At 33.2% G+C, this 15,807-nt stretch overlaps 2 protein-coding genes across 14 annotated transcripts in view; both read right to left on the reverse strand.

Moving 5' to 3' along the window:
• The window catches only part of GALAK (galacturonic acid kinase), a 116,319-nt gene extending 112,679 nt beyond the window's left edge, over positions 1 to 3,640 (reverse strand). For 3 of the 13 annotated variants that reach the window (XM_088958766.1, XM_088958765.1, XM_088958759.1), the window contains exons 1-3: positions 3,263 to 3,447; positions 2,755 to 2,808; positions 327 to 398 (exon numbers count right to left, since the gene is read on the reverse strand). In XM_088958766.1, coding sequence (XP_088814892.1) covers positions 327 to 398; positions 2,755 to 2,808; positions 3,263 to 3,295 — 159 coding nt within the window. In that variant the 5' untranslated portion in view covers positions 3,296 to 3,447. Of the gene's footprint in view, positions 1 to 326; positions 399 to 2,176; positions 2,548 to 2,694; positions 2,809 to 3,262; positions 3,501 to 3,536 lie in introns of those variants that run through there. The other 10 variants (XM_088958758.1, XM_088958756.1, XM_088958769.1 and 7 more) reach the window with 9 other exon arrangements.
• A 7,304-nt stretch (positions 3,641 to 10,944) lies between these two features.
• On the reverse strand, positions 10,945 to 12,652 carry LOC148844207 (uncharacterized). The gene is made up of 2 exons (XM_088958877.1): positions 12,433 to 12,652; positions 10,945 to 11,615 (listed from the first exon to the last, which is right to left on the reverse strand). Exons 1-2 carry the CDS (start codon positions 12,601 to 12,603, stop codon positions 11,067 to 11,069), a joined length of 720 nt encoding a protein of 239 aa, XP_088815003.1. The 5' UTR covers positions 12,604 to 12,652; the 3' UTR covers positions 10,945 to 11,066.
• Between the last annotated feature and the right edge of the window lie 3,155 nt (positions 12,653 to 15,807).

The raw sequence follows: 15,807 nt of genomic DNA on the forward strand, positions 1-15,807 counted from the left end.
GGGACCATCTTCTTTGGGCTCAAATGCAATACCTCCCTGTTTTTGTTTGAGGCTGCTGCTTGTGACTCTTATTGGGAAGCTTCATTGTATATTATTATTCCACTATTGATTAATTAATAAATTTTCTAATTACTCATAAAAAAAAAAAAAACTAATTGTTCTGGCACTTTAATCTCCATTTCGTATTATTCTTTCTTCATTCTGTCAACCAATAAGGTGTAAACAAAATCTTGAAGGGAAAGAGACAAAGAAAATGAAAATGCACATAATTACCTGATAAATGTTTTGCATCACTATTTGAATGAAAAAAAAAATAGCTTTTTTACCTGGGTGTTGCCGGAAGGAATAAATCCCAGGAGTATACCCTTATTAATTGTCATTGCTGAAACAGTACCACCCTGTAAACATCAAACAAGAAAAGAAGAAATTTAGTTTTAATTTCAAAATATGAAAGGGAAACAACAGGCACTACTCCAATATATGTATTTCATATAAATGAAAAGCAGCAAACAACACAAAAAATGAAGACTAGAAACCCACAATTATGTGATTCGGTAATCACCATCATGAAAAAGAAAGTTAAATCTGCAGGAGTATTTGCCACTCCATTTGTTGTTTTCTTGTTTATTTTCTGTTTTATATCATTTCTATCATTTGTTGTATGGTCCCTGTAAATTCATATATTTGCCCTTTGGTCCCTCATAAGGGATAAATTTTTATTCTGTATATTTAGCCCTATATAATATTGACCTAGTTGGGCGGAGCTAATTCATTGAGACAACATACATATTTGTTTTGCTCTCATTCTCTTACATGTTATGTAGTGAATATACCTAAGGCAGATTGATTCTATCCAGGTTTACATGGTATCAGAGCCCGATTGACTCAATCATAGTCAACTCTTGCCGAGAATCTTCTGGTTTGATTTGAAAGCACTCTGAGGTCAAGTTTTTGAAATATCCCTCTCTAATAGCCATCAGGATCTACTTGGGGACTGATTACTGGCCATGTCTGAGGTAAGGACAAATCCACCATTCAATAGCACATATTTCTATCGGTTATTGTGGAGACTCTGTGACTTTATGTATCTTATTGGTATAGTTCCTATTGTATGTTAAATTACTTGTATTCTTTATTCTTTTTTCTCTTTCAGCCCTATATGGGCATTCTTGTAATTGTACATATCTTTTAATATATAAAAGACTCTTTGAGGTGGGGGTCGATTATTCTAGACACCTCTAAGATTATTCTTCTTCTCTTCTCTATTCGGCCAAGAGTGTTGAAATGGTATCAAAACAGGTTGCTCTCTGATCTATTTTCTCTTCTCTTGATCCTCATTCAAAGCAGTAATTCTATCGTCCTATTAGGATTTACTGCCCTCTCTGTTCTTTGAAAGAGATGGGGCCGTTTTGATCAACCCTAATTGCTGTCCAGTCTACTTTGTGCAACCAGCAGAAGGGATTTTATTATCCTCCAAATCCATTCATTCCACATCCTAATGTATTTTGCACAATTTCCAATACAGCCTAGAAGAATCTTCCAAAGAAGCACATACAACCCCTTAAAATTATTTTTATCCCAAAATGCAATAGGGAACTACCCCATTTTGTAGCCCCATGAAGCCAAAAAAAAGTGCCAGTTATCTATTAAACTACAATCAACGGTTCTCCAAAATTGTGCAAGACTTGAGTAACTCATCAAAGAAGAAACTACCAATAATCTCAAATCAAAAATCATTTGGCAACAAATGGTACAAATACAACCAGGATAAAACTCAACATCCAAAAGATAATTGTAGAAGTTCCAGATGATATTAATCAAATCCAGAAACCACAAATCAATTGACACTTTAAAAGAAATTGTGTATTTCAGTGCTTCCAATTCTATATGCAACAGATCTATCAAATATCAAAGTAAATAATAGTTATTTATTATCTACATGTGAAACTAGAGAGAGGCAGTTATTATATATCTCAGAATATATTGTAGTTTTATTAAAGGGGAAATTTCCTTTATGTACTATAAATTTAATCCTACCTTTTCTTTGTTGTTTTCCTTTAGTGCAAGCTACATCAGCAAAAGATGCATGGTGTATTAAGAGATAATGCCATGCTTGCATTCAACAAAACACTAAACTCCTTGTAACTAATAGATGATATAATGATTCAATACCTACCAAATGGAATATTTGAAAGAAAGGGTCATCTAAAGATTGCCAAGTAACAATAATATCCAAGCTCCAGTCAAATATTGAATCAAAAGCTTTGTTTTCTCATTTTGGTTATGATTAGTTGAGAAAGCAACAAGTAAGGGCCCGTTTGGTGCATCTTTTTGGGAAGATCTTCTGGTAGCTCTGACAGTCAAAAAGACACATTGAGCTTTTGCATGAAGATCTGAGCAGCCCGAAGCTAGTTTGGCAGATATACGTCTTTTCGTGTGTCTTTCCGTGCAAGAATAAAATGTGAGACGTGAAAAACTTCATTTGGAACTTCCCGAAATGGGCTTCTCGCATCTTTTTGGCGCTCCGTCTTTTGCAGGCTAGATCTTCTGCAAACCAAACGGGAATAGACTGAATATCGGTCTGCCCAGCTTGTAAATAGCCGAAAGACCAAGCGGAAAGACGCACCAAAGGGGCCCTAAATTGTTAAGCTCATAGCCATGTATACAAAGTAAATTGTTGAGAAACATGCTGACCTGATGATCAATGTGAGCTCCCAATGGACATATCCTGTAAGGAGAGACAACAACCCTTACCTCCTCAACACCTCTCCCACTCATTTCAGCAACCATCTTCTTTACCCCATCCAACTGCAAGAAAACCCGAAGCATTATTTTAGACAACATTAGTTACCGTCGCAAACCAGCTACTACCATTTTCAAAGTAGAAATCGCGACATTAGGAAGCCACAAACAACCTCCATCCTCCCAACCCGAATTATCGAAGTAACAATTTCTAAGCGTTCAAGACAAATGGATAAAAATTATATATACAGAGTACAGTCCATTACAGTACCACCGACCAGCATCCAAACCACCATTCCAAAGGCTAAATGCCATGTTAATCCGACAATGCACCATACTCAAAATCATCCATCAACAGTGGCAATTATACTCGTATAAAAATCAAAACCGAAAAAGGAAAGGTAACCCATAAAATTTCAGCACAGATCATGCCTATCCCAAGGCAGAAGAAGTCACCATTAACAAGAAGTCAGAAACCCATGAAGCAGAGCCTCATGTATAGCGAAGAACCAAAGATTACCTCGGTTTCAGACGGCCAAGACGAAGCTCCCATTTTCAGATTCGACCGAGAATCACCAATCTAGCAGTTTCTTTCAACTGAGTGTGCACATCCAAGTAAACTCAGAAAAGAATCCTGATTGTATACGTTTTCTGGAGAGGGAGAGACCAGTAGACTTAAAACATGGATAATATGGCAGTTAGTAAATCAGGAGATTCGGTTAAAATGTCAAATAATTTGTTTTAAATCTTTAATGAACAAGGGAAACATTTGCCGTAATCATCATAAATCCTACCAAACCTTGCTTGCATTTTCATCTTGTGTCGTGATGGCTTACTCCTTGGGAGGACAGCTCTGATTATCCTTCCAATACTTCTACTGTTCGATTGGAATATTTCTGCTATAATGGCCATTATTGGTGCTTAGTAGGATACATTGGATTTCCATGCCTTAGGGTTGTACGTGTGCCAAGGTCAATGACTGAATGTAGATCAAGCCGGCCTAAGCCGGATCAGGTTATAACAAACCGAACTCGACCGGAGGGCCCGGGCCAAGCGAGATCAACCAATCTTGCTTTTGGTTGGTACGAGAAAATAGAAATACTGAAAATATATATGATATCTGAAAAACCTTACATCATTAAGGTGCCGACAATTAGGGTTTTTCTGTCTTTTGAAGATGATCAATGGATGGTATTTTAATAATTACAAAACCACTATTTGACCAAAAAGTTTATTTTTCAATTTTTCTCTTCATATCAATTGCTAATCTAAATCCTTCCAATCTCTTTTTTAAAATTGATTTATTTGCCTAATTTGCCCTTCATGTCACTTGTTCAAAGGTAAAGTTACAACTAAAACTCTCTATTCAATTTTTTTTTTTTGGTTCATTAAGTTTGTATAAAGCCAACCTCAATTGTAATCGCATAAGTGTTCAGGACATTTTTGCGCCTATTCTTAGAGGATGCTAACATAGGGGTCTACTTGCAACTATGTAAAAAAAAAATCAGGGGAAATGATTGCAATTACAAAATTTTAGAGGAGGTTTCAGAAAGGGTTAGAAACTTCAAGCGGAGTTTTAGTAATTTACCCACTGAAAATATGATGTTGATTGTATGAATAACAATCTTTTAGGTTAGTATAAAGCAAAAAAACAGCTGTCAAAGTTATCTATATCTATGTATTAAAAGGGAGTGTGCCAATTGGCATTTTCTTGCTTTACTAAAATCTATCATATAGTTATCATTTTCCTAAAACACCACTTATAATTTGCAATGGACTTAATCAATTTTCCATTAGATGACAGTGGAAAATGAAGTGTTGACCCTAATGTTCATTTAAATCAAAACAAAATAAAAATGAAAATACAATTTTTGCCAGCAACCACTCTATTGGCTATATTTAGTCAATTTTGTTTTTTTATACAAACAAGTGTTAAGGGTAGATTTGGAAAAAAAAAAATCATGGGCCTAATGGCAAAATAAACACTTCTTAATGAAAGGTTGATTAAGTAAATAAGTTGTAAAATATATGGGATGTTTTAGTAAAACGAAAACTATAAGGTATGTTTAAGTAAACATATAAAACTATAAGGTGTGTAGGAATGGCAATGGGGCAAGGATCATATTCCCCTTCCCCGACCCCAATTCTGAAATTAACCCCATCCTCGATCCCTGACGGGGATGGGTTCCTCATAGGGACCCGAATCCCCAAAATGTTTTTAGATAATAGTATTTTTTTAAATAATTTTATTTAAAATAAATAAAAATTATAAATTATAAATAATGTTTTAAATATGTTTTGATATATATATATATATATATATATTATATTATAAATAACATTTAATATATATATATATATATAATCGGGTTAGGTGCGAGGAGCTCAATCCCCATCCCCAACCCGACCCCGATCTCGAGTAGGGATTCCTATTAATCCCCATCCCCGCCCCCGCTCGGCCAAAACAATTCCCATCCCTAGCCCCATCGGGTTAGGAAAGTCGAGTCCCCATCGGGGATGGAGAAAATTGCCATCCCTAAAAGTGGGTTCTAATAAATGACCCTAATAGAAACACATAGGAGTATACAATTGTTTTATATTTTCAACTTTTTAAATAATTAATAAATATTCATATTTTATATACTACTTTTAATAAATTTTTTATAATACAAAATAATAATAATTAATTTTAGTTAGGTATATTTATCAAATTGATGAAACTGACAAACCAGATTAACTCGACCTGAGTTGGTCGGTTTTCTAGTATTTTAGGTTGGCTTTGATTAAAAAATTTCTCAATTCAACCGAGTTGGATTAGTTTCACTTTGGCCATTTGTAGACCGACCAAAATCAAACGATCTAACCATGGATATATAGTAATATTTTATACTTTAAATATAATTTTTAATATGAAAAAATGGGAATTTTCCCATATTTCTTAGTTTAAAATATTTTACATCATAAATCTATTTTTTTAATAATTGCACTGTAATTTTTAAAATTAAATTAAATTTTTAAGATTAAATCTTTTGAACAGGCTAACCAAACCAAAAAATCGACCCAAACCAAGACAACTTGAGTGAGTTAATTTTCACAAAAGGTTAGTTGGTTTCAGCTGACCAACTCCATAACCTGACCAGGTCAATTTGGTTGGCCAAATAGCCTATGATTGAACCAAAACAACTCATGAACACTCATAATTTCATCAAAATTAGTAGTTGTATCTCTGATAAATAACAATAGTTTAATCTCCAATAATTATCAAAAATTTATAGCAAAAATACATAATTATTGAAAATATATTGATAATGAAAAATATAATAATTACAGAAATTACAAAAATACAATAAGTACAAAAACATATTAGCTTAGTCAATAAATAGTATAATCTCAAATAATAGTATAAACCTTAATAAATATTAATCATTAACTAATAACAAAAATACAATAAATACAATAAGTATAATAGCTTAAATTTAAAATTTTCAATAGTAGTAATTTAATCTCCAATAATTATTGAAAAATTTATATTAAATAACAAAGCAACATAAATTTATACATAATCATTGAAAATACATTTATCACAAAAGACAATAAATATTAATTTTAGCATATATAATTATATAATTCAGATTTTAAAATTATTATTAATAAATATTAATTTTTTTGAAAGTTATTTTCTCGAATTGTTACTTGATATAAGTGAAATTAATTATTTACAATATTATGTAAAAATATTAGATTATTATTAATTTCAATATTATGTTATAATTATTTTTTTACTTTTTAGATTTTTTTTAAATTTATTACATAATTTCTTTATTTTAACTACTCAAAATCTAGTTATTTAAATATTTTATTATTTAAAATATTTAGTTACTTAAATACTTAAATAATTTGTAAAATATTTAAATTTTAAAATGTTAATTATTTATTGAATATAATTAACCATAAAATCATAATTTATACTATTATTACATAATTTCAATATTAAATTTTTAATATATTAAATCATTATTAATTTCAATATCACGTTATAATTATTTTTCTACTTTGAAGAAATTTTTTAAATTTATTACATAATTTCGTTATTTTAACTATTTAAAATCTAGTTATGATAGATATTTATTTATTTAAATTGATAATTTGAAAAACATTTAAATTATTTAAATTGATAATCCAAAAAAATATAATTTAAATTGTTAGTACATAATTTTGTGATATATTTTGTAAAAATACAAAGTTATTTTTTGTGTTTTTAATAAATATTTTAAATTTATTATATAATTTTGTTAGAATATTTAAATTATTCTCAAATTTTTTAATCCAAAATTCTTCAGATAGATATAGATAAAAAGTAGGGGAGAGGATAAATAGGAATCAGAAATAATTTAGAAGATAAATAGAAATTAGAGATAATTTTGGAGAAAGCGGGGGAGGTAGTTTAAGGGTAATTTTAGGAGAAAAGATTATTTACGTTATTGGGAAAGTGCATCTCATTGGATGTTTCAAAAATGACATGGAATAAAAAATAAATAAAAAATTCAAGGGCTTGTGCGATGCATGGGGTGTAACCTCTTATTTGTCTATCTATCTATCTATTTATCTATTTATCTATCTGTCTATATACTAGCAAGGGCCTGTGCAATGCATGGGTGGGGCACCCCTCCTTGTCCCTAGCCCCCATAAGTCAAGACACTCTACTCACCCCAACCCCAATGGAAAGGTAGCTTTAAGGCAAGGCACCCCTTCCCCGTTGGGGATGAGGAATCCCTAAATTTTCCCCACCTTGAGGCAACCAACTAAAAAAAATTAATTTGGGGCCTTGGGGGTGTTTTAGGAATTGGATTGTGATAATTTGGGGGCATTTTATAAATGAAATTATGGGATCCTAGGATTATAAGAATATGAGGAAAACTTAGATATATTTTAAAAATCAATATTAAATCTTGGATATTTTACTAATTTACCGTTAGGTTGGGGAATTATATGTAAACCCCATCCCTAATTTGGGGTAGAAATATTTTTCCTATCCCCACCCCTTCTCTACCCCCATCATTGTTTAAGATTTGAGAAAACTTGCCCCGTTCGGGGCAAGGTAGGGCCCCAATTTTATAGGAAAATTTGTCATCCCTGCAATTCTAATAATTTTCTATAATTAATTAACTATAAGTAAATTAAATAACAACAAATTATAATATTTTATGACCATTTTCAAAAAATCCTTGAAATTTCTATTGATTAGTAGTAATGTAATTTTTTATTTTTAATCATAAATTGTTTACTATTAATCAAAGTAATAGTAAATTAATGTAATTATGGTAAATTATGTTATTTTTAGTTTAAAGTAAAGCATTTGTTGTTAATTAATGTAAAACCAAGTATGGTCAAAGTCAACTAAGTGGTCTAGATTGGTGTGGATAGACTTAATAAGTTTTCTAAATTATTTAAAATTTATTTATTGAAATAACAATAGTAATAATGGAACTTTATTTAAATAATTATGAAACAATTTTGATAGATTACTTTCCTAATTTACCTTTTCTGAATTTTTTTAATAATTATTTAGTTCAATAATGATAGTGGATTATTACATAAATAGTTTTGGAGAATATTTTTTCGTATAATAATTTCTTAATTTTTTAATTACTTGTTTAAAAATAATTATGGATTATTAGTTAAAAAGTTTCCCTAAATTATTTGATAACTATTAACTATAATTATTGATTTTATAGATATTAGTAAATTACAGTAATTAGCAATATCTTTTAACAATAAATTATTATTGTAAAAATTTGATGAAAATTCATTAAGGTACAATGATTAATATAAATTATGCTAAAATGTTGAAATTTTGAACATTTATTAATAACCGAAAATTATTAAATAATGGATTTGTTTATTAATTTTTGGTAGATTATTAAGTTATTTAATATTTGTTAAATAATGGATTATTTCTGAAAAAATTATTTCATAATCATTGGTAGAATATTTTCTAGAAATTTTTAGTAATTTTCATAACTATTGGATTAAATAACAATAATGGAGGATGCCATGAATATATAGCAAACATCAAATTCCCCTTATTCCCATCTTTTTTAATTTGCTTGAAATCACATCTATATATAGATATAAATATTGTTTGATTTGGAAAACCAAATTTTAATAAATTATGTTACTATTTTTAGGGGAAAGTGGACATGATAGAGGGGAATTAGAGATAGAAGTGAAAGAGAGAGTAAAACATATATTGAGCTAATTAAGTAGAGAAGTTAGGTTGTTATAGAAAGTGAGAGACATGAAATGTTGGGGGAGAGAGAACCTAATGGGAAGGGAGAGGAATGAAGAGAGAGGGTGTTGAGATGGAAAATTGGAAGTGGTGGGAAGGGGGAGAGGAGAGAGAGAGAGAGAGAGTTAAGGAAAATGCAATGTTAGGGTAATGAAGTAAGGAGAATCAAGGTGACATGGACCGTCTTGCTATATCTATCTATCTATCTATCTATCTCTCTATCTATCATATATATAGATAGATAGATAGATAGATAGATAGATAGACACATACAAGGTGAAATCTTGATAACTCGTTCTTATTTGCTCGTGCTTCACATATGGGTTAATCAAACGATCGAATTGGTTGAATAATCAAACCGGTAAAAATGCCAAGGAGTTCTCTGATTCATTTCAAGATATGTGAGAGCATGGGCTTGAGCCATTATGTGCCTCATCAGGAGGAGATCCCAACTCTCTTCAGTGGTAAGGGCATTTGATAACCCCGAAATAGAAATGACATTCTCGAAAAGATAGTTCAATGCAATGTTTCTCTTTGAGAGAAGAGATATGGGAGATTTAATTAACGTTTGAGTTTAATTAGGTGAAATAAAGGTTTGTGCTTTGTAGCATCTTAACCTTGATTGTTATACTTTTCAATAAACGTTTTTTCTTCAACCATGGTGTGGAGGATGAGAAAAGATTAATGGATTGAGAGGAGAATTGAGACTAGCCAATTCATGCAGGGCCCTAGTTTTTTGGATTGGACACGAGACGGTCTAGATCAAGATCAAGTTAACTTTAGGAACTGAAATTGACTCCGGGCCTAACACTGACCCAATGAACCCTCCGGTTGGAGAGCTCAACCGGTGGGAATGTGCTGTGGGACGTTGTGGGAAACTATCTTGTGGGGGGCTGATTTCAACTCCCGGTTGGACATGCCATAATTTAGGATGGGACAGGTTGGCTTGAGACCAGTCGATCCAAGTTTTGTCCAATGACCAATTGAATAGTTCTGAACTTCTGATTGACGACCTTTGATGGTGACCAACTTATCTTAATCATCCAAACGTATAAAACATAAGAAGGCTTTTAAGCAAGATATAAACAAAACACTGAATTAATGAACATCTTAACAAAAGTTCAGTCATAAGCTGTACTTCATCATCAAAAGAACATTCACTTTAGTTAGGGGTTCTAAGGTTAAGCCAGCCAGAGCAAGCGAAACTGGTGGTGCTCTATCACTTAACGGGAACTTCTTAGAAGGAATGCACTTAATTAAAAGCGTCCAATTGGTGTATTCTTTTCTTTCTCTGGTGACATAAGCACCACTATCATCATCAGTTGGTGTAATTTGTTTGGCCACAGAGGACAAATTTGATGCTTTCTTTTATCTTTTCTGAGAGTCAGAATCTCAGGGATGGGGTTAGGAAAGAGACCCACCTGCTGATATGGAGTTGGTGAAAGAGTGCAACCAGTTGAGCACCACTTTAATGGCTAAGAATTAATAATGCTAATTAATGACCAACCAAGAGCACTTGTCTTAAAAGAATACATTGCTTATTAGAGTGTTGGCATGCACATAGGATTCAAGTTTAAAGATAAACACTTGGAAAATATTCTGGTTGTTAAACAATAAAATATACAGTTGGGCTTCTGAGTCTAGAATTTTTGTGATTACAAGATAATTTTGAACTGGGTAAGCCTGTTTCTCTCTTATTTTTTTTTCTCTTATTTTTGTAGTTATGCACGTTATGTGGAAGTTAGGTCGTCTACTCTCCCACTCCTTTAGCACTCAACAATCTCTCCACTTAAAGATCACTGCTCTTTTTTCTTAATTTATTGAAAATCAGTCTTTCCTTTCACTTTCATTTCAACCATTAAATAAGCTCATTAAAAGCACATGCAACCATATTGAAAATGATCAAACATAAGAATTAAACCAACTTCTATATGGAAAACAAGATGTTTTCACATTCAGTAAGTTGCAGAACCCTTGAGTGCATATACCAGAGGACTCAACTAATACAATATAGAGCTCTTTAATAATTGTTCATTCACACTTTTTCAAAGTCCTTGTCCATCTCGCTGACCTTTCCCTTGACACCACTCTTCCCGGTCCCAAAAACAAAATCTAGATTGTATAGTATTGGAATCATGGTCACTAAACACAAGAAGACAAGTACTGGACCAAAGATCCAAAGAAGAAGAGGTAGGGCTGAGTAGAAGAGTCTGTTCCCAGCAGTGTTGAGGGTGAAACCTTTCTCTAGTAGATCAGAGATATATTCCGGTGTCACTATGCTAGCAGCAGGGTCCTGCGGGGAGTTGATGAGGAAGTTCACCTGGTTCACAAACCTAATAGACAGAGAATAACATAGAAATGCAAAGAGAAAGATAAAGAGGAGAGTGACATATTTCAAGGCCACCATAAATTCACCATGCGCCCCATAGACAGTGTCATTAAGTGGTTTCTTAACACTATATGTGCTACTGATGACTGCAGCTAAGCCGGAGCAAAGCAGGATCGATGTGGTGGCCATCAGGGTCGAACCCATAATTGCATTTCGAATGGTCTGAATGGCCAATATATTCTTCTTGTCATTATCCTGAGAGAAATGCCACAAACAACACAATCAAGAAACTTTGTTATCATAAAGTGATTGTTTGGTACAAAGGCAAGGCTGATGACAAGCATGAGAATTTAACAAAGTGTATTGGAGTCTGAGTGAGAGAGTCCACTTTGTTCAGAATATGCCAAAGTTTAGGTTGGTATTCAATCACCCCTCTCCCAAGACACCCAGCCCCACAACGTCCCACCCCACAATGTCCCACAGCATATTATCACCGTGCATTGAGAAGATCTTCCGATGATGACATCATCGATTCTGATACTATCATTGGGGGGAGATGTGAACTCATATATTACTGGGTATTGTGCTACCGAGTGTCTCTGTAGAACACCCTTTTGATTGCTCTGTAGAACACAGTCAATAATGCTCTACCACAGAGAAATTTGTACTGGAGTGCTAAAGAGAAAAAGTACAAATTCTGTATCATACAAATCATAAATACAAACAAATGAAAACAAAACTGATCAACTGGGTACAAATTAAGTGAAAGGAGCAAAATATTCTGGGGTCATGGTCATTGCCGTCAACATATAATGATGATGCATTCCCATGTGGACAGTGTGCCATGAGCCACATAATGTTCAATTAGTCATAAACAAAGGCTTTTTTTCTTTTTTGCATACTTGCATGGTTTTGAAGGTTAAAAGTTCAGAGCTGACAATAATACAAACAACTGCAAGACACATCAAACAACCACCCCTATACGTAACGTAACCATATTGTGTATAAGTGGGCAATTCGTGTCATTGGGATGTGAGTAGATGGAAGGGAAAGTTTGTTTCCTTAATATTACCTTCATCATGGCTGCAACCCATAAACGTCGGCCGGCGGAATTGGTTCCGATGATGGTGCTGAAGGGTTGGGTTCGGACTTTATGCCACAACCAAATATGATAAACCATGATGGCAAGAAACCCCAGTGGCACTAAGACCAAATCCAGATAGCACTTCCTCCACATCATCATCTCTCTCTCTCGTATGATGGAGTGGAGAGCTTATTAATTCTCTTGGTTTCCTCTGTAACATCTCGGTTCTCTTTATATAGAGATATAACATAATGCACTCGCAGTTGATTTGGGGCAATGACCCATATAGTAGATTTTACATTTTAGCTAGAAGACAAGCATTTATTCTAGAAAAAGGTTGGGATTTAGTCATTTACCCAACTTTTGGTCATTGACCTCATTGAAAGACATTCTATATTCCCAAAAATAACCAAGTGCCACTCCAAATATTGTTCCAGCATAATATTATAAGATTCCACCATAGTCACCGGAAAATGAGCTCTACTTCCAATGTGTTATTTTTGGGAGGCATGCGATTTCAAAAGCCTTATGATTATTTCGTTTTTTTAGGTATATATTTGGCATCCGTGCTGCGATTGTGCTGCTGATGTGTGGGTTGGAAGAATCGTTTTTTGAAAAATTGGTGTTTTTTTTTTTTTTTTCCCAATTGTTGCTGTTAGGAAGGACGTTTTCTGTAACAACAATAACTTTTTTTGTTTGGCACCAATGCTCCAGGAAACATTTTCTGCATTGATACCTATTATCCAGTGCTACATCATCATCACCTCACATCCCTATTGGCAGCAACGAATTATAGCTCTAAGAAATGCCAAATTTGGCATTGCTCCAAGCTATGCCTTCCCGATTTCCAAGGCGTGACTTAGAGAACTATCTTTTATGAAAAAATGATTCTAAACAAATGCCTATTTCTTAGAGCACCGTTTTTACTACTATAACATTGATGTAGCGCCATTTTCTAGAGCAATGGCAATGATGTCAAATAGACACTAATATTATTGTATTTCATAAAATAAAATTGCTTTTCTGAAAGCCATCAGAAAGACGTTTTTTCTCTGGTATATCCACATGGGAAGAATAAGGATTCTATCATCTCAGGTAGCAAGAAAGAATCTACTAATTCTATGCCAACCTTGGATATATCTTGCCGCCTTCCTCTTATATACCTTCCAACAGAAAATGAATATATCCTATATTCTCATCCCATTATTAATCGATTGTTTTAAGAATATTTAAAAGACTGACCACTTTAAAAGGGAGGATTAGAATGCCAATTGAATTGCAGCAGGAAGAGCAAACCGTTCTTTTGGCCTAAGATTCTGTTTATTTGCAGCGAAAATCTGAATCAGATACCATGATTTGGATTAATTTTTAGTTAACACATACTTAATTTGTCTTATTTGCACTTGCTGGGACTGCAAATTTTGTATCTCAAAAACTGATATCAATGTAAAATTTACACCACCTTCTTCCGCCCATTTTTATTTATCTTTATTTATCTCTCATATAAAGGGGGAATTACATCTTGCATCCTACCTCACTCCCAAACAATTAACCTTCATCTTTATTACCTCCATTCTCTTTTCTTTAGGTGGAACCTACTTCACTTTACTTCCTATTTTATTTCTCATAAATAAATTAGATAAAGTCAAACCTGAACCAAAGTAAACCAGAATTTATGGCCCTATTTTGTTTTATACTTTTAAAATTATAAAAGTACGAAAAATACAATATAGTGTTTGTATTATATATATTTTTTATATTTTTTGCTACTTTAAAGGTATGAAAAATACAAAATCATAAAATCGACTTTTTATACTTGATGCTTTTGGCGAAATAGTATTTTTTATGCGGAAAGGTAGTCATGCTTTGATAAAACTTCCACTATTAGAGTCAGACCATCATTTCTTGTCTTACACCCCAAAACCACCGGAAACCATCACTGAAAGCACAAATGGACGAATTTTTGCCAAATAGAAATTGATAATTCTGAACCGGAAAAATTGGGTTGACCGGTTCAGTTTTTCCCTAAAATTGTTCTTTTTTTTCAAAACCGTTGATTTTCATTAACAAACCGTTGAATCAATCGATTAATCATTCGAATAATTTTGATCATTTTTCAATTTGTTTGTTAGAATGGGCGGATCGTTCTGTTTTTCAGAAGATAATGGGTCAAATTAAAGGGGGCATTGGCCAAAACTCACTCGAGCCGGCTTTTTAGCCTCTTGTTGACGCGTGAAACAGTTATTTGGCTAAATGGCATCCACATGTGAATATCATGCAGTATTAAGAAATCTATAAATTGGTTTCTTGTGAATAAAGTCTACTCTATTATAAATTACAGTCCTACTACATCTTTCTATGTAACATCCCAACAATAGCCTGTAAGAAAAAAAGGTACCAACTAGCTCAGTTGATAAGGTCTAGTCACATCTCCGCCCCACAATGCCTCACAGTACCTCCTGCCGTTTATTGGGAACATCTTCCATAAGTGAGGTGTTCATTTGTGAGATGTTCCCAATGTATAATGAATGTATCTGTGAGGCGCCCATTTGTGAAGAATAGATTCAGTCACAGAAAAAAAGAGAATAAAACTAACGAAGGTGATCAAGTAAACTGAGAAAACCTGAAAGCCTGGCTCAGTAGGTAAAGGTATTGGCTGGTTGTACAAGACTTATGGAAATACCGGAAGTTTTGTTTGGTAAAAATCTAGAAAGTCCATCGCGAATGCCCAAAATGTGACCGAGGAACATGGGTGCTCAACCACCACAGCATAATCACTTCACCTTACCCCAAACGGGCCCCAACTTTTTTCAAAAAAGAAGGGCGGCCTTATCACCCATCATAATAATTTCTTTAGGGGTGGGGTGAGAGTCAATGAATGGACTTCGGGGATGGGCTACTCCTCATCCTCTCTAGCCCCATAAAGTAGATTTAAGGCAATGGACTTCGAGAATGAACTGGATCTGGTGTGAATGCAAATGTGCAAAGTAAATCCGACAACGTGATCAATCATGAGGGAACATATTAATGTTACATATATATGTGGATTTTGCTGTCCATCAATTGATCAAAAATACCACCAGATTGGTTGTCATTTGATTCCGGTTTATTGGTAATAAATTTTACCAGTATCCCAAATATATCAATTGTTGTGTTTCAAGATAAACAGTCGGTTCTAGCAATTTGCATTGATCAATATCTTAATTTAGACACTAAATGAAGAGGTTGCATAGACTCAGAACCATCCCGATTATTAATTAAGATAATTGGGTCAATCTGATTAGACCCGATTATTTTAACAAATATATGTATGTATGTATGTATAGCAATTTAAAATTTTAATTGTTGATGATATAATTTTAA

The sequence above is a fragment of the Nelumbo lutea genome, chromosome 8, assembly GCF_056320005.1.
Source record: "Nelumbo lutea isolate HS-2025 chromosome 8, American lotus-T2T, whole genome shotgun sequence".
Lineage (NCBI taxonomy): Eukaryota > Viridiplantae > Streptophyta > Magnoliopsida > Proteales > Nelumbonaceae > Nelumbo > Nelumbo lutea.

Coding starts and splice junctions, on each gene's coding strand:
- LOC148844207 (XM_088958877.1), bottom strand. CDS start 12,603: ATGATGATGTGGAGGAAGTGCTATCTGGATTTGGTCTTAGTGCCACTG. Junction 11,616..12,432: donor GGGTTGCAGCCATGATGAAG/GTAATATTAAGG, acceptor CATTTCTCTCAG/GATAATGACAAGAAGAATAT.